This window comes from Pleurodeles waltl, chromosome 3_1 (genome assembly GCF_031143425.1).
Source record: "Pleurodeles waltl isolate 20211129_DDA chromosome 3_1, aPleWal1.hap1.20221129, whole genome shotgun sequence".
Lineage (NCBI taxonomy): Eukaryota > Metazoa > Chordata > Amphibia > Caudata > Salamandridae > Pleurodeles > Pleurodeles waltl.
The window spans coordinates 1,966,449,203-1,966,472,179 of record NC_090440.1 but is presented as its reverse complement, the minus strand read 5'-3'; the positions used below and the strand labels follow the sequence as shown (position 1 = coordinate 1,966,472,179).

Below are 22,977 nucleotides of genomic sequence, written 5' to 3'. Positions count from 1 at the left end.
TGGCAAATAAACATGATAAACTATGATTTCCTTTGACAAATTACTTATCTAACCATGCTGCGCTTTCTTATACTTCAGACAGAGTTTGCAAGCCCCCTAATGTTCTGTAGATTTATTTACTTGTAACAGTTATCGATTTGATGCTTTACTTGTGACTAATGTACATAATCATTAAAGTTTTAAGTCAGTTCCTCCTTTATATTTCTTTTTCCTTCCTCATCCTCTAATTCTTAAACTATTGTTTTATTTTTTATTAGCTGCTCAATTAGTATATTTTAAATGTGTAGATAGCTGAAATGGATCAAAAGTTACTGAAAAAAATGACGTGTAGCTGGTTGCCCGCATTGCCGGTTTTCTACCGGCACCGCTGGTATTTTAATATCCCAGCTGGGACAAAACTAAGCCAAATCACCCAATGCTGGTATTTGTAGCCCTTATCTGTACACAGTTCACACAGCAGATATAAAAAAAAGCACTTTTAAATGTGACCTAGAGCTTTGTTAACAATCCCTGACTAGTGAAGTGAACAAAGTCAGAAAAGTCATGTTACAAATGACAACATACGATTTTGTTTAAAGTTGTGTTAGGTATCATGCCCCGCCCCTTGCAGACTCTTTAAACAACAACAAACGGATGTTTTCCTCTTGGAAATGTGTCAACTTTATTGTAGAGCAGCAGAGCTATAAATGTGGTAAAGCCATTAGGCACACACTCGGACGAGGTAACCCTCGACTCCTCCCAACCCCGGTTTAGCAGCTACAGCAGGGGTTGGGTTTTGATGGGCCTCTTATGTCTGCAACTGGGCAGACAAAGGCTCATAATTAGTGCTAAAGGGTGGGAAGGTGACTGGAAGGATGGGTGGATGTGTGAGTGAAAAAGGTGAATGGATAGATGCATGGATGAATGAGTGAAGGGACGGATGAGCGAAAGGGAGGAAAAATTGATGGGTGAGTGAAAGAGAGTAAGAGTGGATGGATGGATGAGTGAAAGGATAGATGGACTAAGTGAAGGCATAGACAGATGGATGACCCAAAGGATTAATGGATGGATGAGTGAAAGTGTGGATGGATGAGTGAGGGGTAAACGGATGGATGAGTGAAAGTATGGATGAAAGTATGGATGAGTGAAAGAATAGATGGATGAGTGAAAGGGAGGGTAGTTGGATGGCCGGATGTAAGTGTGGTCGAATGGATGAGTAAAAGGGATGATGTGCGAATGAGTGAAAGGATGGATGGATGAGTCAAAGGATAGATGGGTTGAACAGTGAATAAATGAGTAAAAGGATGGATTAGTGAAAGGATGGATGAGTGAAGGGGTGGATGGATGAGCAAAAGGATGGTAGACAATTGAAAAGATGGATAATGGATGAATAGATCAAAGGGGATGGATAAGTGAAAGGATGGATATGTTTGAAGGCTAGGTTTGAAGACAGATGGATAGATGTAGACATGGATAGGCTGACAGATGGACAGAATGGTTAACAGAATTTAAAAGTGAAATGGTGATTTTCAGCTTTGGGATGGAAGGATGAATGGATAGATGCTTCGATGGAAGAGATAAGTAGGCCCTTCCGGGGAGGGGAGGGATGACTTGACTTGCTTTGCTTGCTTGGTGCATAAGAGCATAGATTGAAAGTGTGGGGGTGTATTTCAATTTTCTGGCTACTCCTGTACACGCTAATAATATCCCCATTTGATGAACTGTTGAGCTTTTATCTATGCCGTGGAAAAAATCTTGACAGTTAAATGTAAGGCAGACAGGATGGAAATAAAAATGCCATGTTTGTCACACAAATGCCGCGTTTCATTATTTATGCAAATTCATGTTTCACCACAGACAGCACTGGAATGTTTTATTTCTATTTTTAAGATTCGTGCGTTGAATTAACATTAGATATTTGTAACATAAAATACTGTTTTGCAGTGATACTCAACAAACCCCTTCCCATTCCCCCCCCCCCTCCCCCGAACAGAAAACATTCCTCGGTCAAGTGCTGTCCGAGCAAGATTAAAGTCAACGGTCGCTTCCTCTTTTGTCTTGTAGTTGTTCCCTGAAGTGCAGAATGTTGCTAAGGAGAGCTGCACTCGCCTTTGCCTTTTATTTTTCAATTCAGAAGACGTGTGGTGAGTTATATTTTGAAGTTTAACGTTGTTCTGTTGTTTGTAGAAACAGTTAATCTCGACACCCATAAATTAGCAAAACACGAAACGTTGTGAACAAACGTGTGGGTATGCACATTTTCACTTAGGAACACATTCATTTTAGCTCAGTAATTCCAAGAAAAAGATCAGGCTAATCCCATAATGTACAGGTAGTGTCCCTTTTAAACGTGGCTACCACTCAAAGGGTGACCTACTGTACAGATGTGTTTCATTCTGTCTGGTGGCCCGTCCGTTTATAAAAGTTTAAATGCTTTAAGACTAAGAAGCAGAAAGTGTACACATTTTACACCTTTTACAACGGCATCCAAAATCTGATCACAAACTGTTAACTGCCATATATTCTTCTAGTTTTTGGACAAATCTCAGAATGTTTTGGAGAATGGATTTTACGAGCAGGATTTGTTGATGTCTCACTTGAAGAGAAGCTTGACCATATCTGAAGACAGTCTGATGGTGCCTCAGTTAACCAAAATAAATATTGGGTGAGCATCTGTTCTCTCAGTGAAGGGGAAGGGCAAAGAATAGACTGTAGAAAATGCACATGGGCACCATGTGTCTTGTTGGTGTTGAACAGCAACAGGTTGAGTTAGTGTTTGGTCATTAATAGGCACTGGTATTAGAGAGATCTGTAGCGAAATACCACACGCAATCTGAAGTGAAGAGATTGTTTATTAAAGATCAGGTCGGCAAGCTTATTACTTACAACTTATTCCAAGTTCCAATCTCATATACACACATTATGGAATGTGGAACACACAGATGGTGGAGTAACAATACTGTAAGATCTTAGACAAAAAATGGGAGAGTATGATGGAAAAGGGAAAATTGAGCTTAGAAAAGGACACCAATGGATTCCCATGAAAGTGCCCATGTAATTGTACGTCCTTATGTAAATGGTGAAGAGGTTTACCCAGTCACAATCCGCCGCGTGTTTAAGAGGGTAGTGGTGGGTTAAAGACGGTAATAGTTTTGTTGAAGAAGGCAAGTCATGGATGGATAGCTTACTTGTGTATATTTGTGAAGGAGAAAGGGATTGATTCTTAGGAAGGGGATGGGGCACTAGCAAAATGCCATATTATCATTTGCTGACAAATTATGTTTTGCAGAGCACATTAACGTGCATGAAGTTTCTAACAAAAGGGCAGTATTACAAAGTTGTTGAGCTTGGAAACGGGGCACGCCACGGCAGCAAATGTTCAGCTTTGTACACTTTAAAGTCTGATGGTGACAAGATTTGATATCCGAGATTAAATCCCTCATCTGTGCCACTCATTCTTAAGTTATCATGTTGCCTTATGTATGCTCTTAATGTATGGCTTTGAGGTTGAAGTCAAAAATCATTAATCAGGATTAGGCTTTGGAAACAAAAAAGTGATTTTGGGCAATCACTGGTGTTTCTGAACCCTAGGTTAGTTGAGAAGTTGACTTAGGACTGCATTCATTCCATCACATAATGGATTTGTTAATACCAGAATGAAATGAGCTCTCTTTTTAGTAGAAAGGACAGATTTCCAGTCTGTTGCTGCAGACGTGACAATGGTTACTGAGTAAGAGAACGCTATGGATAGGTTTCAGTAGTCTGTAAACTGACAGTGTTTGGATTTCCAAAATGCAAAGTTACATTTTTTTTAAAACATAACTGCCTGGCAAGGAGCTGTCCTGGTCGTGCTGCAGTGCAGGGAATCAGTTTGGCAGCAATAGGGACACTCAGACTAGCGGGTCCTGAATGATGGCCCTGTATGGAATTTAATGGCAGGTGCTAGAGTGGTGGGTGGGACACTTCATTCTACAGTAGGAGATGGTCATGTACATATTTGTTTTGTAGATTCTGTAAATTTCTTCCATATGTTGATATGGAGACTTCAAGCATTAGTGAGTGTCAAGGTCATGGAGGGACAGGACTGGTGGGCCACATCTCTATCCTGCCCCGAAGGACTAAGGGGCATGCAGAATATAGACAATGCGAAAATAATGTTTTCTAGGTGGTTTCTCAAGACTCAACTGCTATTGAGGTTTGTTTTTCAGCAGAGTGGGAGTTGGTGAAATGTTTGTGTAGCGTTGAGGGGGTGGGGAGTGACAGATGGGTTCTCTTTGGGTCATGGCACAGGGAAATAACTGTTCAGCTACTTAACGGAAGAACGTCTTCAGGAGTGTAGGATTCTGAGGAGGTTTATTTGGTTCAAGCCACCAGGTAATCAGTCAGCAACCTTGCCAGAACCCCCGAGACTACAACATAGATTACTGAAAAACAGCATGAACACACCAGACTCCTCTTGGTCAGATGCCTACTTCTGTGTACTTTGTTTGTTCCCATATTAGATGCAGTTACCATCCTGTCAGTGCCAGACGTTGTCACTTTGGAAAATGGCTCATCGCAGAACCTCAGCATAACAGTGAAGTACGTATATTCTTTTTTATTTATTCTAATCTATTTATGATGTGAAAAGTGAGGCACCATTTTTCTGTCTATACATTTGTTGTGCTAGCGTGGATAGTGCCCTAGGCATTCCTCTTTCTCCTCATTCCACAAAAAGAATGAGGTCAGAAGCGTTCTAGAATTGTAACCTTTGGTTTACAGCCAAGTCTTCACTTCTGACAAGACATTGTTCTTTCTGTTTTGACAGTGCTGCGCTGAATGAAGGTTTTTTAGTTACTTTTAATGTCACATATGCTTCCAAGGATACACCTATCATCCATCTCCCTGACCAGGTAAGACGCAAAACACATACAGTAAATTTTTAAGTAGCCATTTAAAGTCACATTTGTCTTCATGGGAACACTTGTATCCACTTAGTTTGGAAATGTCTGTAAATCCAAGCGGTTGAGTTGACGTGCATGATGGATACATAGTTTTTGCTAAACGATGGGCTGCTTGACTGGCACGTACAAGAAACACAATTAAGTAAAAGATACTGGCATTGGCTTTTGCGGTTGGCAGACTGTTGCATAGTCATCAAGGCGCTACATTCTGAGGCAGCAAAAATATCCAAATATATATTTATTGTTTAGTTAATTAAAACCATAATAATATGTGGTTTGCATTTAAAATATAAAACCATATAAAATAAATTATTTAAAATTCAGACAAGAAATACGTCTGTAAATATTGTTACTACACTAAAGTGCAACATGCAGATTTCTAACCAGTTGTCATTCTAAGACACTGAAAGCACAGAATCCTAAACAGTTAATATTCATTAAAAGCTTATAAATATAACACGCCGAGGAAATGGTAATACTATAAAATCTGGCAGTACTGCAGTAGACGTAGAATGTGCAACGTCAGTTAACCAACATAAACTGCACAATTGAGATATAAGTAGCTGCCATAATATTGTTCTACTAATAGTCTAACAAATTTGCCTCGAATGAATTTGTGCAAATTTAGCAATATTTATCCTGCTCTGATGTACCCATGCTTAAATTAAAATTATTAGTGCATGTAATAATATTATTACTTATACAATGGACCTAAAAATGTGCAGTATAAAATAACTAGCATAAGTACCTACGGTAATCTTGTTCTTATATCAATACAACGACTTACCGAGGCTGAGTTTTGTGCAAATTAAGTAATTTCTATGCTGCTATAAAGTGCACATGTTTCAGTTAGAAATTACTTGTGCATGTAATAATAAAAATGTAACTAATTTTGTATTTAACTGAGGATTGGCTGGGTCGAGGCGTCTTATTATTGTCTCTCTGCATATGATAATACCACAAACCTTTTTTTTAATAGCCTTACACCAGGAATATCCAAATGGGGACATATGCAAATCCGATGTATAAAGTCCTCTTGCTTATAACCACAAGGTCTACTTGAAACATCACCACTATATTTCTATAATGGTTGATCAGCCAGTGTCGGTAATTGACCAAACCAGATTGACATCATTTTCTTTTTCATGTATGCTGGAAAAGTCAGGGTTAAACACTCTGCCAGCTTTAAAGCTTTTGTAATATTTGAGCACCGACTATCCATGCGAGTGGCTGCTAAAAGTGTTTTTGTCCACCAATAAGGAATGTTGTGTTGCGGCTTTATTAATCCGTTTCCTAAATGAAGCAAAAGGTAATTGCATGCCCCATAACTGTATTGTATTTGTGTCCTGTAGTGCCTTTTGGAGCTATTGATAGTATACGGACTGGTGGTCATTGACTGACACCAACCATACTGCATTACTTAATAGAGATTGGTCTTTGTTTAGTTTGATTTTGTAGCAGCTTTTTATATATACATACATTCTCCCCAGATTTTCATTAATCAGACGAAATTCCAAGTCTACCTGTGCAGGCGATGCATTTTGGGGGAACTGAAACACCTCTTGTAGGCCATTGCCTGAAGTTTATTCAATAAGTCAGCATCTTTTCCATGTACAGCAGTACTTACATAAGACAATGAAGGCAGCATTTTTGCTGCCATTATGGTTAGGGAGGGTTTATACGACGGACCATCCAATTTATTTGCTAATATGAATGGAAGGCCATAACAAGGGCTTTACCCTTTGTTTAACGGATATTGCTTCTGTCCCTGAACATGAAATCTGTTATCAATATTTATAATAATATATAACCTCCTCCAGTTGGAGTCCATCTAACCAAATTTGAGTAGAGCCAGCCGTCTGCCATATTGACATAATTTCTGTTTTCATCACATTTATTTCAAGCTTGTTAATTTTTACATAATTCCTTAACTAATTAATTGACCATTGCAGACCCACCTTTGTTAGACTCATCAACAGCACATCATGTGCATAAGCAATATGTGTCAGTTGGAGGGAACCCAGGTAAGGGGAGGTGAGTTGACTTGGTCCAATTGAGGTGCTAGATCTGCCATAAATAGATTGAAAAGATGTGGAGCCAGAACTCACCCCTGTTTTAAGCCCTTATTAGTTGGAATGTTTATTGTTATACGTGTACCGTCACCCAACTTCACACGGACAAAAGCATCTGTGTAGATTTGCTCTGTTCCTCGCATCACTCTACCTGGAACATTCCACAGTCACAACTTTCTCCATAGGATATTCCAGTCAACATGCTTGAATGCTACTCTCAAATCCACAAAACATAGCTTCAGTTCTTGATGTTTCTGCTTGCATAATTCTACAATTATTGAGATGGCTAAAACATTTATATTTGTACCCAGGCCTTTCCGAAAGCCAGTCTGGTCCAGTGGAATAAGGTGATTCCTTTCTGAACACTCCATGAGATCTTCTAGAGTAGTGGCATATAGTATTTTGCTTCTATGTCTATTAAAGCAATTAACTTATAACAACCTGGGTTTTGCACGGTCTCCTCCTGTTAAAATTTAGGTTGATGATAGACCCACGCAAACCAGTAGGTATATCGCCAGTCAGCTCCACTTGTCTGAGCAAGCTCGACAGCGGGCATGCCCAATATTCTGGATCAAATTTAAAGATGACCTGCGGAATACCATTAGGGCCAGTGGCACCATCTCTTCTGCCTCTAGTTATTACTGCTCTAATTCTTTCTTGTGGGTACAAGGAGTGTGTTTGCTACTGCAGACTTAAAGCTGGTTCATATTTTCCAAGACCTGCCCCTTGCCTGGGACTTCTCACCCCCCCACTTGGTTAATTTTTAATGAGTCATGTTTTACCGGAGATGAGACCAAAATGTGGCCCCCCTTAAATATCTCAATCAAATAATCTACCCTATCAGACTCTTGCACGTTGGAATTGTTTACAGATCTGCCTGGCCTGTTCAGACTATTCACAATCTCCCAAAATGATCTAGGGTTTGAACTTTTGTTCAGAACGCTTCTTTCATTGCATTCCTATCCACACTTAAATGATTCTTGTAATCTTTTCTCAATTTCTTCACTTTATCCTACTCTGCAGGATCTGCATCTATGGTTTTTAACTTTCTGACAACCCGTTTTAATTTGTTTTTCAGTAGATTATCAATTTGTTCACAGCATGTTTTTCCTTGAGTTCAGTTGCATATACAAGTTCAACATCAGAACCAGGTTTGAGTTGTTTCTCCGCCAATTGTAGTTCTGGATTTGGGGATGGTAATTGCTTTGAGGTCACGTCTAGTGCTGCAGGTACATGAACAGCTAATCCGCCCTTTGCTCTTCCAAAATGTTCAATTCTTTCTGCTTTGACCAAATGATTGACTCTGCTCTCAAGTGGTAGTTCTTCTATTGCCCATGGCTCCTGTAGTGTTATGATGTCAAACTGTTCCCAGCTGGGAAGGGATTACCCTTTTGCAGCAATGTGTTGGTGCCTGTGATGTTCCAGAAGAGGATGCATACATTCTATTTGCCCCCCTCCCATGCCCTCCTCTCTTGCTAGGTCAGTTGTTCTTCAGGGCATTTAAGGTAGCTGATATCCAGCTCCAGTGTTTTACACTCCTATTTCTGCTCTGCGGGGTCAAACTATGCTGCTTGATGCTTTGGCTTTTCCCTTGGGCACTCCTCAGGACTCAGTAGACCTAGGTCGAATTCGTTTTCTGTGGCTGTGTCAGCGATGATCTTTTCACGATAGGAGGAGGATATTGTGTTTTTTCCTTTCTTTGTAATATGATGCCCATGCTTCAAGCCTTTCTTTAAGGCTTAGGATCTGAAGAAAAATGTCCTCCGTTCTCCATAAAGTATGCTTAGGGCCTTCACTGGGGATAAACTCCACTGAATAGCAAGTCTGTGAAATTTATATGTTGCAGTTCATGTATATCGGCAAAGAGTAAGTTAGTTGCCCCTATTAAGGATGTCATATGGCCCTCTCGAATAATATTTGAGATGATTGAGTCCCACTCCGCCATGGCCTTTTCGTCCCAGCGGTTCCTGCATGTTCCTGATGAATCTACCTTCAGGAGATTTTAAATGGATTTTTCACTCTGTTGATAGCTTGGAGTTGAGCGTAATTAAATTAATCCTTAATCTGCGAGGTTCCATGTTGGTTCGTGCTCGGTCATTTTGCCTGTCTACTGGCAAGGAAGATTTCATATTACCTGTGGCTGTTTTCATAACTAACCGACCTGGGTCTGTATCCATGGGTAGTGAATCACTTTGCTTGTCAACCATAGGGGGTGATATTGTGTGGCTATCTTGGCCTCTGGGGGACATCCTTGCATCCCATGTCTCAGCTGCGTTTGTAGGCGGAGTGGGCGACCAGATGTTGGAAACTAGTAGCACGTTCTTCTATTTTTACTGGTGGCTGGAGTGAACTTAAAATTAACTTTAATGGGGAACTTTGACATGAACTTCGAGGAAGCAACTCATGTTCTACCTTGCCATTTAATTGAACGAGGGAACTGTTTTCCTCACTTCTTGTGCCAGTTTCCGTGTTATTATGAAGTGCCGTCCCCAGAGTTACGGTAGATGACTTTCTAGAAGTGTTGTCAGACTACCTCTTCGAGTAGCCCTTTGCTGTTCGTATTGTTCTTCTACTGTGGCTCCTACACCTGTTTTTGTGCTAAACATTGGGTATAGACTACAAGTTGCCTTACATTTAGCCACTGTGTTTTTGTTCCTTGCTTTTCTTACTTGCTTCATTTCTTTCTTTGTTAATTTGCGAAAACCAAATCCTCTCCCTAGTAGCGGTTCTAAATTTGTCTTTTAGAGCTCTAGAGATGTTTCCACAGCAGAATCTGACATTGTTGGGCTGCTTCCTCAACCGGCCTTACCACCTCAGGCGAGACGTACCGTGATAATGAACATGACTGGCTGGACTTTTGGCTTCCATGAGATGGGTCATTATTAAATGGTTCTTGTATGCTGATTACTCTTAGGTCATGCAAACTATACTTATTGGAAAATTGCTTTTCCTGGCTGTTCTTTTTCATATCTATGAGTCCAGCAATTGCTGTTGGCAAGGTTCTTAATTAATTAATAATCGGGCCACATGCACAAGTTGCTATAAAGGAGGATGAATTGCTTGTACTCTAGTAATTAGATCGACCAATTTTTCCAGTTTTATTTTTATTCCTGATATTTGTGAAACAATTAATTTCATCAATTCTATATGAATGTCCGGTTTATCTGTTTGAATATTTAATGCTACAACCTAAGCTTCTAAAGTTTTTTGCAGCGTATTATAAAGATTTTGTGTGCCTACCAGCCCTAACTCGGTGTGCAGCTGTGATGCTGTTATTGTGGTGGGTTTTGGGGCTGTCTCTATTGGTGTCATTGTTGCTGGTAGTATAGACCCTGCTGACCGATTAGTGTTTGCTTGCATGCTACAGTTGGAGGTTTTTGAGGCTATGTCAAATCCAATTACCTTTTTACGAACTTTAAATGTTCAGGACTGTCTTTGTGCAATGGTAAATTTGCTGCAATTAGTGAAAATGTATTTACTGTTTTAGACTCTTTGTTTTTTTTCTGTGAACTGAGTTCATCCACTAAAGTAATGGTTTTTACTTCCATAGCCTGAGTTAAATCCACACTGCTTGAGAATGAGATTGATCTGAGCGAGGCATTATCCTGAATGTTCAGAACTTCCTGAGAACAACTTTCCGTCTCCTGACAGAGGTCCAAGCTTGTGCAGAATCTTGGTGTCGAATGTGTTTGAATTTCCACGTGGGTCTTAGTTCCCATTGGCAAAACTTGATCTATCCCAATATCCTGATAATAAGGTGGAGATTTATTTCTAATAGAACAACATACTGTATCTGTGCCTGTGTTGTTATAACATTTGAGACTAAGGGCACTATTCTAGGAGAGAGATTCTGGCCCGCCCCTGTTGAAACCCCTTTATATGTCACATTTCCTATTTGATAAGGGATATCTCTGTGACATTGATACTCTGATTAATCCTGAGTTTTTTGCAGAGTTAAGTTTTCAGGAGTCAGAGGATTGGGAAGATCAACTAAATTGCTTGGCATTGTGTATATCACAGCTCCTGGATTTAAAAACAATTAAACTGCATACTAGGGTTCGAATTCCCAAAGAAGGTTAGCAGGGAGGAAACTAAAGGACTGCCGCAGACTCCTCCTGTCCTGTCAGCTAACCCTCCCATTGCCTCTGTCTCTTTAGTTGCTTTTCATGCTTTTAAATTCTTGGAAAGTTTTCTCTGATTTGCCTTTTTGTGGGCGGGTTGTTGCCGTATCTTTCCAGATCTCATTTTCTTGTGAGCCTACAGCAAAGATGTACAAAAGTATGCAAGGCTGAACAGTTGTACTAGTGATATGGCCGGTGGAAATGCTATGACGAATTCAACAAGAGAAGCAAGCTGCACCAGCCTACTTCTGCCTGCTTCCGCTCTCTCCTGTGGTTACCGCAGTTCTAAGCTTTGCCTCCTTCCCCCCGACCGTTCAGACATTGTACTGAAGACATTTTAAAATTATCACAAAAGTGTAGCAAAGGCGTTTAAATATCCGCTACAGCGGCTATCATGGGAAAGACACACACACTAGCAAAAGTTCAACAGTTAAGTGCAAAATGGCTGCAATGGCTTCAGACTAACTTGAGCCCAAGATTGTACGATTGCTAGGTTGGTAGGACCGTAGATAGCTCCTAAATGGGTGCTCCAAGACACTCTGCGCCTGCACCCCACAGTGTAACACTGGGCTCCGCTCCACCGTAATCGTGTTGTCTTGAAGCGATATCCTGCGGCAGACCACAGCACCCGCTACACTGGCTCCTGGCCACTCGTGGCACCCTCCACCTGCAGCCTCAGCCCACACAACCGCCTTCTCTGCTGTCTGTTGTCATTGGAGACAGGAGGGGGAGACAGGTGACTACTGTCAGGGACTGGCGGCAGCGGTTCGGCAGCTCCATGGCCCGCATGCAGCTCTGACTCAACTCCAACAGTGGTGGTCAACATCCGGTTCCCTTCTGAGGCAGCTGAAGTGGATGCATGGTTTTGTGATGTTTGTAGTGGACAAAGGCGCCAGAGTAGATGAAAATTCGGAAAAGCATCTAACATATTTGTGATAGCAAGATTGTATTTCACCATCCAGCTTCCTTCCCACACTATAATAATGTCCTCCTGGGTAATTCTGATGTTAATTCTCTGGAATGTTTATTTTAGAATCTTAGTGAATCTGTTCACTTTTATCTGATATGATGCCTGAATGTGAAGTGCCTTTAACATGCTGCACTCCGATAATTTAAAACCAAAATATTGGATGAAGTCCGTGCATCTCTGCTATTCTCCACTATTTTTACCATGTGCAAAATGGATAGAAATATTTTAAAAGTAAAATTGACTGTAAAAAGACCTGAACCTCTAAATATTATTAATGATAAAGATTAAGTGGTTGGCAGGGCAATCTTATACATCATCATTTCTACTTCCTTGATGGCGTACAAAAAAAGATCTTTAGCCATCCCTCCGTGGGGAAGATCCTTACCAGTGTCCCCTTACAGGAGCAACCACTCACACAACAGATCCCCAAAGAGAGGAAGTTCACGTTTGAGGAACAGCTCACACAGGAGCCACTCACCTTCCCCCTCTTAGGAAGGTTTGGGAGAGGGCCACTAGTCCTCCACCACAGTCCCTTACGCAAAGACCATCTAGGCCACCACCTTCACCCCCACAAAACCACTCCTCACCCACTGCACTCCACCTCACACTTGGATCACATGGATTAGATCATCTTAGTCCAGACAATGTCCACGCACCATATTGCGAGCCTGTTCTACCCAAGGAGAGCGATGAACCTTGGGAGAACTATCAGGGTAACCATACAAATGACCCATAGCTAGACCTATGCAATTACGGCTTCACAACCACATGACATTATTGCATGCTACGTAGGTCCCTCAGTCAAAAAATGTCAAACTTCAAGTGATGTGGTACAAGGATGACTTATTAGTGTTGAGACTGAGACTGTCCAAGACAGAAAGGTCAATTGAGTACTTTTCTATGCTCTTCAGCATGCTCAAGATCTCAGTAGAGACCTTCAGCAACCTGGTCAAGGTTAGTGTTGTGACCCTTCTCCTGTTAAAAAAGAAGTATAAAGCAGCCAGGTGTACATCAGAGACCAGGTCTAGCCTGACTCACTAGTGGTCCATACTGCTAGAAGAAGGGCCCCGGCCCATTCCACATGGGGTGCTGCTCCCCCAAGTAAAGAGAGTAAAAGGATTAGAGCAGATTGCAAGTGTGTGCTCTGGGAACAAACACACAGTGGAGAATTGGCACTTCAATCGGCCTACTTTCTAGGTACGATGGCCATCTCTGAAATGATATGGAGGAGATAGTCAAACACATGCCCGAAGCCCAGCATACGAGAGACCAACAGCTGGTGACAGAAGTCAAGACTATTCAGAACACCAATACCTTATACACTTTGGACTTGGCGGATGCTGTCTTGCATGAAATGAACAACAGTGTCCAGTTATGGTGTCATGCCTGGCTGAGGGTCTCCGAGTTTAGGCCAGAGGTGCAGCATGCAGCAGTATCTCCTTAACATTTTTTGATGGCGAGCATTTGTTTGTTCCTCAGGTGGATTCAGTGGTAGCACCGATGAAGAAGGACAGAGATTGCGAAGGCGACGAGTGCCGCACAGACCTCAACACCTAGGTCTATGTTCTGCTGGCAGAAGGCTTGAGAAGGAACGAAGACATCTGTACATCCTCAGAGACAGGGATACCTCAACCAATAGCCCTTTCAGGATTTCAAGCATCCAATTCCTAAGGCACAGGTGGATACCATGTTAATGGCAGAGGCAAGGGAAGAGGTGGTTGCTCTAAGCAGTGACTCCCCTACCATTCCCCTGATCATTCAGCACCTGCCAGGGAAAGTCTGAGACTCTTTCTTCCCAAATGAGAGAAAATACCATCAGAAAGATGAGTGATTTTTGATGGAACAGGGGGAGCTGCCCAAAGTCCCACACCACACAACCAAACACACCACCTCGCTGCCACATCCTCTGTTGCAACCATACATGACTTCTAAAGGAGGAAGTGGAGGTGCACCTTGCCAAAGAGGCAATCTAGCTGGCATCATCCCATGAGGGTGGTGAAGGAGTCTACTCCCAGCACTTCTTAATCTCCAAAAAGTATGGAACTCTGCAGCTGATCCTGGATCTTATACCACTAAATCTCTGCATCCTATCAGATCACTTCCACATTACTTCTCTGTAGGATGTCATCCTGCTGCTCAAAAAGGGGACTATATGACAGCCCCTCAACTTCAAGAACACCTGCTTCTACATCCCTATGCATGCATCTCACTACACTTATGTATGCTTTGGGGTAAGCAGGCAACAGTACCAGTTCAAAGTTCTTTCTTTCACAACCACTATGACCCTGAGGGTGATTATCAGATATCTAGTGGTAGTAGCTAAAATCATGCCCAGAAACGCCATTCATGTCTTTCCTTACTAGACCATTTGCTGATAAAGAGCAAACGTCAATGCCTAGCACCCACTCAGGTGGCTGTGTTTGTCACACAGGCTAGGCTTTACCATCAGTGCCAAAAAGTCCTTCCTCCAACCAAGGTAGATTCTTCCTTTTCTAGAGTCTTTTCTAAGTGCTGTCACTGGGAAAGCCTACACTAACCAAGAGAGGGCGATGGCATTCCAAAAGCTGCTGTCTCTTTTTCAGATACAACGTCCTCTAACTGTAAGGATGGTAATGAGGTTGTTGAAAATTATGTAGTTGGTACAGCCCAAGATTCAACGCACACTCTTATGGTGAAACGACAGGAACTTGTTGCTGGGTATAAATTTTCTGGACCTACTTCTGCAGGTGACAGTTATCACAGACGTCTCCCCCATGGGACGGGGGGCACACCTCTACTACTTGACAGCCCAGAGCACCTGGGTGCCACAGCATATAAGCATATCCATATCAACTTCTTTTTGTAAAGTCACGTTTTAATGATGGTTTTGTTTTAAAGTGGGTCTGGTGTTGGAGAGGGTGCTTAATTTTGAAGGCATTTCAGCATTATCAGGAACTTTCTCTTGCTTTGCGAGACGATCCAGGAGGCCGTTTTTACTCCGGATTTGAAAGCTGCCATTTTTCCCTTGAGGTTGCAGTCTGACTGCTTGAGTAGGGGGGTATTCCTATCCCTTATAAGAGGAGCCACTGCATAAATGTGCTTTGATGCTCCGAAGGCGCAACCCATCTGCGCTCGGTACTAGCCATGCTGCCTGATCTGAGTTCGCTCTCAGACCTAAGACACTCTGTGCAAGAGTTTTTCCTCCTCCGTCCTAATACTGTCGCATAGGCTCTCATTATTCTAATGAGACTACTGGATTTGAGCGGCAGAACCACTTGCACTGTGGGGGACTGAGTCTAACCCACTACAGGAAACATCTGTCAGCCTAATCTGGATTTTGCTCGGGCTAACTAGCAGTGCCTCATCACTACCCAAGAGCAGGGATGATTGGGCAGCTGAGCGCATGACACAATTGATTCCTCTGGGAAATCGTGGTCACTTGATAATAATATAGAGGTACTTCTAGATATGCATATGTTCTGTATTGTGCAAGTATATTTGCAGGTGTATAGTGATGAAATGTATTTGTGTTCCCATCAGCTGCTGGAAATGTGATCCAAGAATAAAACATTTCTGTTCTATAGGTTGGATGAGCCTCAACAACAAATGTAACTGAACCCACCTGGGCCTGTAGGCCATGTGCCAGTAAATGTGCAGCAAGGAGTGGTCGCATATTGACTGCGATTACTATCTGTTGCGGGTTCACCATAATGAATGGTCAATTTTGTTCCTAGATAAGCACACCAAATGGGGATTATCCTTTTAATGGCTCAAGCTTGAACAACCTACAGTGTTAGGTACTCCCTACTTAACTGAGGAGGAAAATCCTCAATACCACGGACGTCTCTGTATATAGTACTGAGGTGTCTTTGTATATATTGAGACAGAGATACTCAGGAGGACCCGAAAATTAGAGCCTGACCAAACATTGGCGGCGCCAATTCTATCCTAATGAGACTACTGGATTTGAGCAAGAGAATCACTTGCACTGTGGGGGACTGAGTCTAACCCACTACAGGTGACACCTCTCGGCCTAATCCGGGTTTTGCTCCGGATAACTAGAAGTGCCTCATCTCTACCCAAGAGCAGGGATGATTGGGCAGCCGAGCGCATGACACAATTAATTCCTCAGGGAAATAGTGGTCACCCCGATCGCATCAATTTCTCTCATTAACAGTAGTCTCACATATACACGGACGATCAGAGCCTGTATATGTTTCAATAAGGTTTTAATAAAGCAACTGCATCTTGGATAATAAAACATGTACTGCAATAACCAGGACGATAAATCAATGACCGGGTTAAAATAGTGACGAGGAGAGTAAAGCATAGAAATAACGCTACCATATTGTCAATAGACTAATTCCTACCTAGGCTATATCAGAGCACAGCATGTTAAGCTCTAGTTGAAACCTACGGCTGACCCGAGCGACCTGAAAAACTTCCGCCCCATCTCCCTTCTGCCTTTCCCAGCCAAAGTAATAGAGAAGACCGTCAACAAACAGCTGACCACCTTCCTGGAAGACAACAACCTGCTCGACCCCTCACAAACCGGATTCCGAACCAACCACAGCACTGAAACCGCCCTCATCTCAGTCACAGACGACATCAGAACCCTGATGGACAACGGTGAAACAGTCGCCCTCATTCTTATCGACCTCTCGGCTGCCTTTGACACCGTCTGTCACCGCACCCTAATCACCCGCCTCCGCTCCACCGGGATCCAAGACCAGGCCCTGGACTGGATCGCCTCCTTCCTCGCAAACCGCTCCCAAAGAGTCTACCTCCCTCCGTTTCGCTCAGAACCCACTGAGATCATCTGCGGCGTTCCTCAAGGCTCATCACTCAGCCCAACACTCTTCAATGTCTACATGAGCCCCCTCGCCAACATCGTACGCAAGCACGACATCATCATCACCTCCTACGCCGACGACACGCAACTTATACTCTCCCTCACCAAGGACCCCGCCAGCGCCAAGACCAACCTACAAGAGGGCATGAAGGACGTCGCAGACTGGATGAGGCTTAGCCGCCTAAAGCTGAACTCTGAAAAAACGGAAGTCCTCATCCTCGGCAATACCCCGTCCGCCTGGGACGACTCCTGGTGGCCCACGGCCCTCGGCACCGCACCGACCCCCACAGACCACGCCCGCAACCTCGGCTTCATCTTGGACCCTCTTCTCACCATGACCAAACAAGTCAACGCCGTGTCCTCCGCCTGCTTCCTCACCCTCCGCATGCTTCGCAAGATCTTCCGCTGGATCCCCGCCGACACCAGAAAAACCGTGACCCACGCCCTCGTCACGAGCCGCCTGGACTACGGCAACACCCTCTATGCCGGGACCACAGCCAAACTCCAAAATCGCCTACAACGCATTCAAAACGCCTCGGCCCGCCTCATCCTCGACGTACCCCGCAGCAGCCACATCTCCGCACACCTGAGACACCTACATTGGCTCCCAGTCAGCAAAAGGATCACCTTCCGACTTCTCACCCACGCTCACAAAGCCCTCCACGACAAGGGACCGGAATACCTCAACAGACGCCTCAACTTCTACGTCCCCACCCACCCCCTCCGCTCCTCTGGCCTCGCACTCGCTGCCGTCCCTCGCATCCAACGCTCCACGGCAGGTGGGAGATCTTTCTCCTTCCTGGCGGCCAAGACCTGGAACTCCCTCCCCACCAGCCTCAGGACCACCTAGGACCACTCCGCTTTCCGGAGACTCCTAAAGACCTGGCTGTTCAAGCAGCGATAACCACCCCCTTTGTCCCTAGCGCCTTGAGACCCGCACGGGTGAGTAGCGCGCTTTATAAATGCTAATGATTTGATTTGATTTAGTTCTGCCCTTCAGATTCCCCTGGCAAGACATCATCCCTCATACCTGAGCAAGAGGCCTGTAGTCTACATAAGCAGCTGTAGCCAAGCGTTCAGCAATCAGCATACAGTCGTGGTCATCTGGCTGGAATCTCCTTCTAAAGTGTATGGGTCAGAGAAGTATTTTTATAATAAAACAGCTGATGTTCTGAGAAAATGTCCCTACATAAGTGTGTATGTTTTTTATGAACACTAGAGACAAAGCGTTGCCACGTTTGCCGGCAACCTATCTTACTGCATTCTTGAGACAAGCACAGAGTGAAAGGAATATCTTGCTTAAGAACGCAGTGCTGGCCTAGGCAAAGAACAGCTATATAGAGAAAATAAAACAAGACTGCAAATGTGGCTTTAGTGAAAATAATAAAACAAAGCTGAATAAAATAAATCTAGGTTAAAGTGCACAGCGGCAGGCCACGTTTGCTAAAATAACGGGTATTGAGCTATAACTAAAATGGCTACACAACAATACCAGCTGTAGAGATGAGCCTCTATGGAAATCCTGTACTTGCTGCATGTTGGTGATCTATGTGAAGCACCCTCCCCCTGGGTGAATAGTGGCAGTACTCTCATTTTCAGATCTCTCTGTGAAAGAAGGTAGAGGGGTGTGTGTAAGTGCAAGCTCCTCTTTTCAATATGCACTCTCTGTATAAAAACATGCTATATAATTTTGACCTGCTCAGTGAGAATAATGTGGATGTTTTATTTCTAATGGAGACATGAATGACTGAGTTCTCTGTGCCTGAAGTTGTGTGTGCCATACCTGGAGTCTACACTTTAGTGCATGTAGATAGAATAGGTAATAGAGTTGGGGTTGTAGCTATTATTTTGAAGAATTGTTTTAAATGTGCCACATTGAAGCTGACTGAGCTTCGTGGAACAGAGGCTCTGGATGTTTGTATTTCAGTGTCGCCTCAAATTTCTTTGGCAGGAACCTTGATTAACCAACCCCCAAGGTACGCAGTAGAGTTCCTTAAAGTTGGATGATGTTACAGCTAATTACCTTCTTCGGTTGTCATATTTCATGGTTTTGGGAGATCTCAAATTTAAAGCAATTTATCAATCATCACATTCATCAAGTGGCCATATCTTAGACCCTATATTTTCTAAATGTAAGGTTGAACTGAAGGATATTTAAAACATAGATAGGCCTGATCATTCTATTATATTTTCTCGGAGTGTTCAGGATCACTTCCCCAGAAGTTTTTTTGAGGAGGTCGGCCTTGTATCGGAATTGCTCCAGAGTTAAGGAGTCGGATATAGAGTCCCTTTTAGGAAACTTTTCATCCTGCATGAATATGGAGGCAGACGCAGATGCCTCAGCAGGTCCATTATTGGCTACTGAGTATGGCAAATACATTATCCCTAATGAAAAATCGAAATTCTCCTACCAACTCTAGACAACATGTGTAGGCTCTATGGTTTCAACATGAGTTCTATAATGTGCAAACATTGCAAGAAACTAGAGAGTTGTCGGGCAAGGCATTGTCTTGCTAAGGATAAAGAAATTTATAAAAGGGCCCTAAATAACTTCAATGGAATGATTAAGAAAACTCAAGTGGCCTTTTTTGCTGATCGAAAAGCTGGCTCCAATAACCATTATCAAGGCATTTTCAAAATTGTAAAATGCAATCTTCACCCAGTCACTCTTTCACAGCCTTTAGAAGCTTCTGACACCTTTATGTGATGAGTTATCTGACTTTTCTGAGGACAAGATCACTAAAACTGTTGACATTTTGAGGACAGATTCTATGGTGGAAAACATGGAGAAAATTCCATCTTGTCGAACCACCTGTGCGAGTTTGTTCGAATCACGAAGAATCTGAACAGGCTATCTATTCTTCTGAATTTTGTTCGCCTGATGCTCCATGTTAAGCACGGACTTTGGTTGCTAGCTTGAAGGTGATTAATCTGCTTCTGAATCAACTATTCAACAGTTCCATCCAATCGGCTGCTATGCTAACTTGTTGGAATTAGGCTAGACTAATTTTGTTAATAAAAAGAACCCCCGGGGGATAGATCAGAGCCTGCTAATTTCAGGCCTCTATCACTTTTACAAGCGGTGTCAAAGAAGAAACTCTTTAATAGACAGCTCTTCAAATCCTTGGACAGGGTCACGTGTTACACTGCTCACTGTCTAAATTAAGGCCAGGACATAGTACTGAACCGGCACTAGTGGAAATAACAGATTCCATCAAGTTGGCACTTGATCAGGGGAAACAGGATGCATTGATTTTATTCAATCAATCCCCTGCCTTTGACACAGTGTCTCACTTTATTCTCCTTAAACGACTGGAAGACATAGGAGTCAGAGGTTCTGTTCTGGCATGGATTGGCTCTTTCCTCTCTGACAGGTCAGTCTGTCTGGATGGCTCTCTGTGCATCCAACCGTATTAAAACCATAAAGTGATCAAGTTTGTAGTCCCACAAGAACCTGCTCTGAGCCCAACCCTTTTTAACATTTGTATGGCTCTTTGGCTTCCTTAATTGAGTCCTTTGCGGTCCATGTAGTGTCATATCCTGACGACACGCAGCTTTTTCTTTCTATGGAAATAAAACTCTCCTGAAGGACGTAGGATGTTTAAAAACTGCCTGACAGTGTATTTGCAGTAGATGTGGGCTAGTAATTTACAGTGTAATGCCAGGATAACAGAGATCTCGTTGTTTGGCTTCCCTCCTCCTCGTTTGGGCATGTAGTGCTGGCCAGGTTTGCCACTGTTGCCCGCAACTTAGGTATAAAGATCGACTGTCAGTTAACCTTAGACCGTCATTTAGCGGCAGTGGTTGGTTTCTGCTTTGGCCTCTTAAAATCTGTAAAGAAATTCCTTTATGTGCTCCCTTTCCAGGTGCAAAACACAGTGATACATGCTCTTATAACCTCTTGATTAGGCTTTGCCACTGCTTTGTATCTGGGCCTTCCAGCCTGCTTGTTGTAGAGGCTTCAGTTGGTTCACAGTGCACTGCAAGGACGTTATTAAAAGTCCCCAGGAAGGGAGTGCCTGGGGGTTAGGTGGGCACTCACTCACCCCACCTGTCTGCACTGGCCCAGGACATCTGGCATTGGACCATCTGGTATCAAATCCGGCTCTTTGCAGAGCATCTGCTGGAGATGTACAGCGACTTTGCAGACCTGATAAGCAAGGTAGAACAAAAAGCCCAGGACAGGGAGATGACTCCCATAGTCCTTCAAACGCACATACTCCAATGAAGCACTCCTATCATTGATTTGTTTACCACTTTGGAAAACACAAAACTTCACATCCAGTCATTGTCAGTGCACTGTGGATAAGCTGGTCAGGGATATTTGCTCATGTTTTTCTTCCACTTCCTTTAATTTCATACGTGGTGAGAAAAATGATGCAAGTGTAAATGAATGTTGTAGTAGCACCATGCTAGACACCCTTACTACTCATGCTTCTGGAGACGTCTGTACATTTGGGCATTTGGAGCCGGGCTTTCGTAGTACCCATCAACTCTACTGACGCCAAACACTCAAATGTTTTTTAAAATATTAGAAACCGATCCGAGGGGGAAAGGTCAAGGCATATGTTTCTTGCATGGATCCCACCACACTTCGTTATGCAGTGTGCCCTCTAAATGTTAAACTATGGGAAAAAACACAGTGTCACTTTTATGTGCCTTAATTTGTTATGGTTTGTTATAACAGATTTATAGAACGTACTGAGGTAAATCCTAATTTTAGAACTGAAAAAGAGTGAGAACATGACTAATTATTGTTCATAAAGCCAGGTTTTTAAGGCTTTCTTGAATAGAAATTGAGCATGCACCTTGTGCAAGGAAAGGAGCAGCTGTGTCAGAAAATGACCTACCCCTGTACCCCACCCGTCTCACCCGCTTATGCTTATCTAATCTACTACAACTTGAAGAGCATCAAAAGAGTGCAACCTGCGTGCAGGAGTACAGTTAATAAATTTAAGCTGCAGATAGCAGGCTCCCTTTCTATAAAACACCCTGTGTCTGCAGCCCAAGGCTTCGAAGCTGATCCTTTTTGCAGCAGGTAGCCAGTGTAGGATTTTAAGAACAGCTGAGGCAGATGTTAAATGATGTCACTGTAGAGTTGGTCTAGCAGCGGCATTCTGGATATGCTGCAGCCTTTTTAGGAGCCCTGCCCGTAACCCAAGGAACATAGAATTAGAAAAATCCAGGTAACTACGAATGTTCGTCTGAGCCAGCAATGGTCATAAGGGGAAAGGTAAACAAAAAATGGACAGATTTTTTATAACAACTTTAAAAGAGAGAAACGTGTTGTAGATAGATGATTGGCCTGACTTGTGTGGGTCAGCTTGTTCTCCAGACAGCCAGAAACCCACAGTCAGTTGTTGAAGACTGCACAGGGGTTTGAACCTCTGTTGTAAATAGAAATTAACAATTGTATGTTGTCAGCATAGTCCATAAATTTCACCACATATAATCGTGTAAGGAGGGCAAATATATAAATAAAACATAGGGGGTCATTCTGACCCTGGCGGTCATCGACCACCAGGGTCGACGACCACGGAAGCACCGCCAACAGGCTGGCGGTGCTTCCATTGCTATTCCGACAGCCGCGGTCGCCCAGCCGAGTCCGGCGGTTTCCCGCCGGATTTCCCCCGGCTGGGAGAATCCTCCATGCCATGGGGATTCCGACCCCCTTCCAGCCAGCCTGTTTCTGGCGGTTTTCACCACCAGAAACAGGATGGCGGGAACAGGTGTCGTGGGGCCCCTGGGGGCCCCTGCACTGCCCATGCCACTGGCATGGGCAGTGCAGGGGCTCCCTAACAGGGCCCCAGCAGGATTTTCACTGTCTGCTTTGCAGATAGTGAAAATCGCTTCGGGTGCAATTGCACCCGTCGCACCCCTGCAACACCGCGGCTCCATTTGGAGCCGGCTTCAATGTTGCAGGGCCTTTTAGGCAGGGACGGCGGGCGCTCTTTTGGCGGTCGCCCGCCGGCCCAGCGGGAAAGTCGAAATGCCCCTGCGGTCTTTTGACCGCGGAGCTGTCTTTCGACGGGGTTAGTTTGGCGGGCGGCAACCGCCGCCC

At 43.5% G+C, this 22,977-nt stretch overlaps 1 protein-coding gene across 1 annotated transcript in view; it reads left to right on the top strand.

Moving 5' to 3' along the window:
• CTNS (cystinosin, lysosomal cystine transporter) overlaps nt 1-22,977 on the top strand; it is a 133,240-nt gene that overhangs the window by 16,656 nt on the left and 93,607 nt on the right. The window contains exons 2-4 of the mRNA XM_069226343.1: nt 2,044-2,123; nt 4,482-4,560; nt 4,787-4,871. Of these exons, the coding sequence (XP_069082444.1) occupies nt 2,063-2,123; nt 4,482-4,560; nt 4,787-4,871 (225 nt within the window). The 5' untranslated portion in view covers nt 2,044-2,062. The remainder of the gene's footprint in view (nt 1-2,043; nt 2,124-4,481; nt 4,561-4,786; nt 4,872-22,977) is intronic.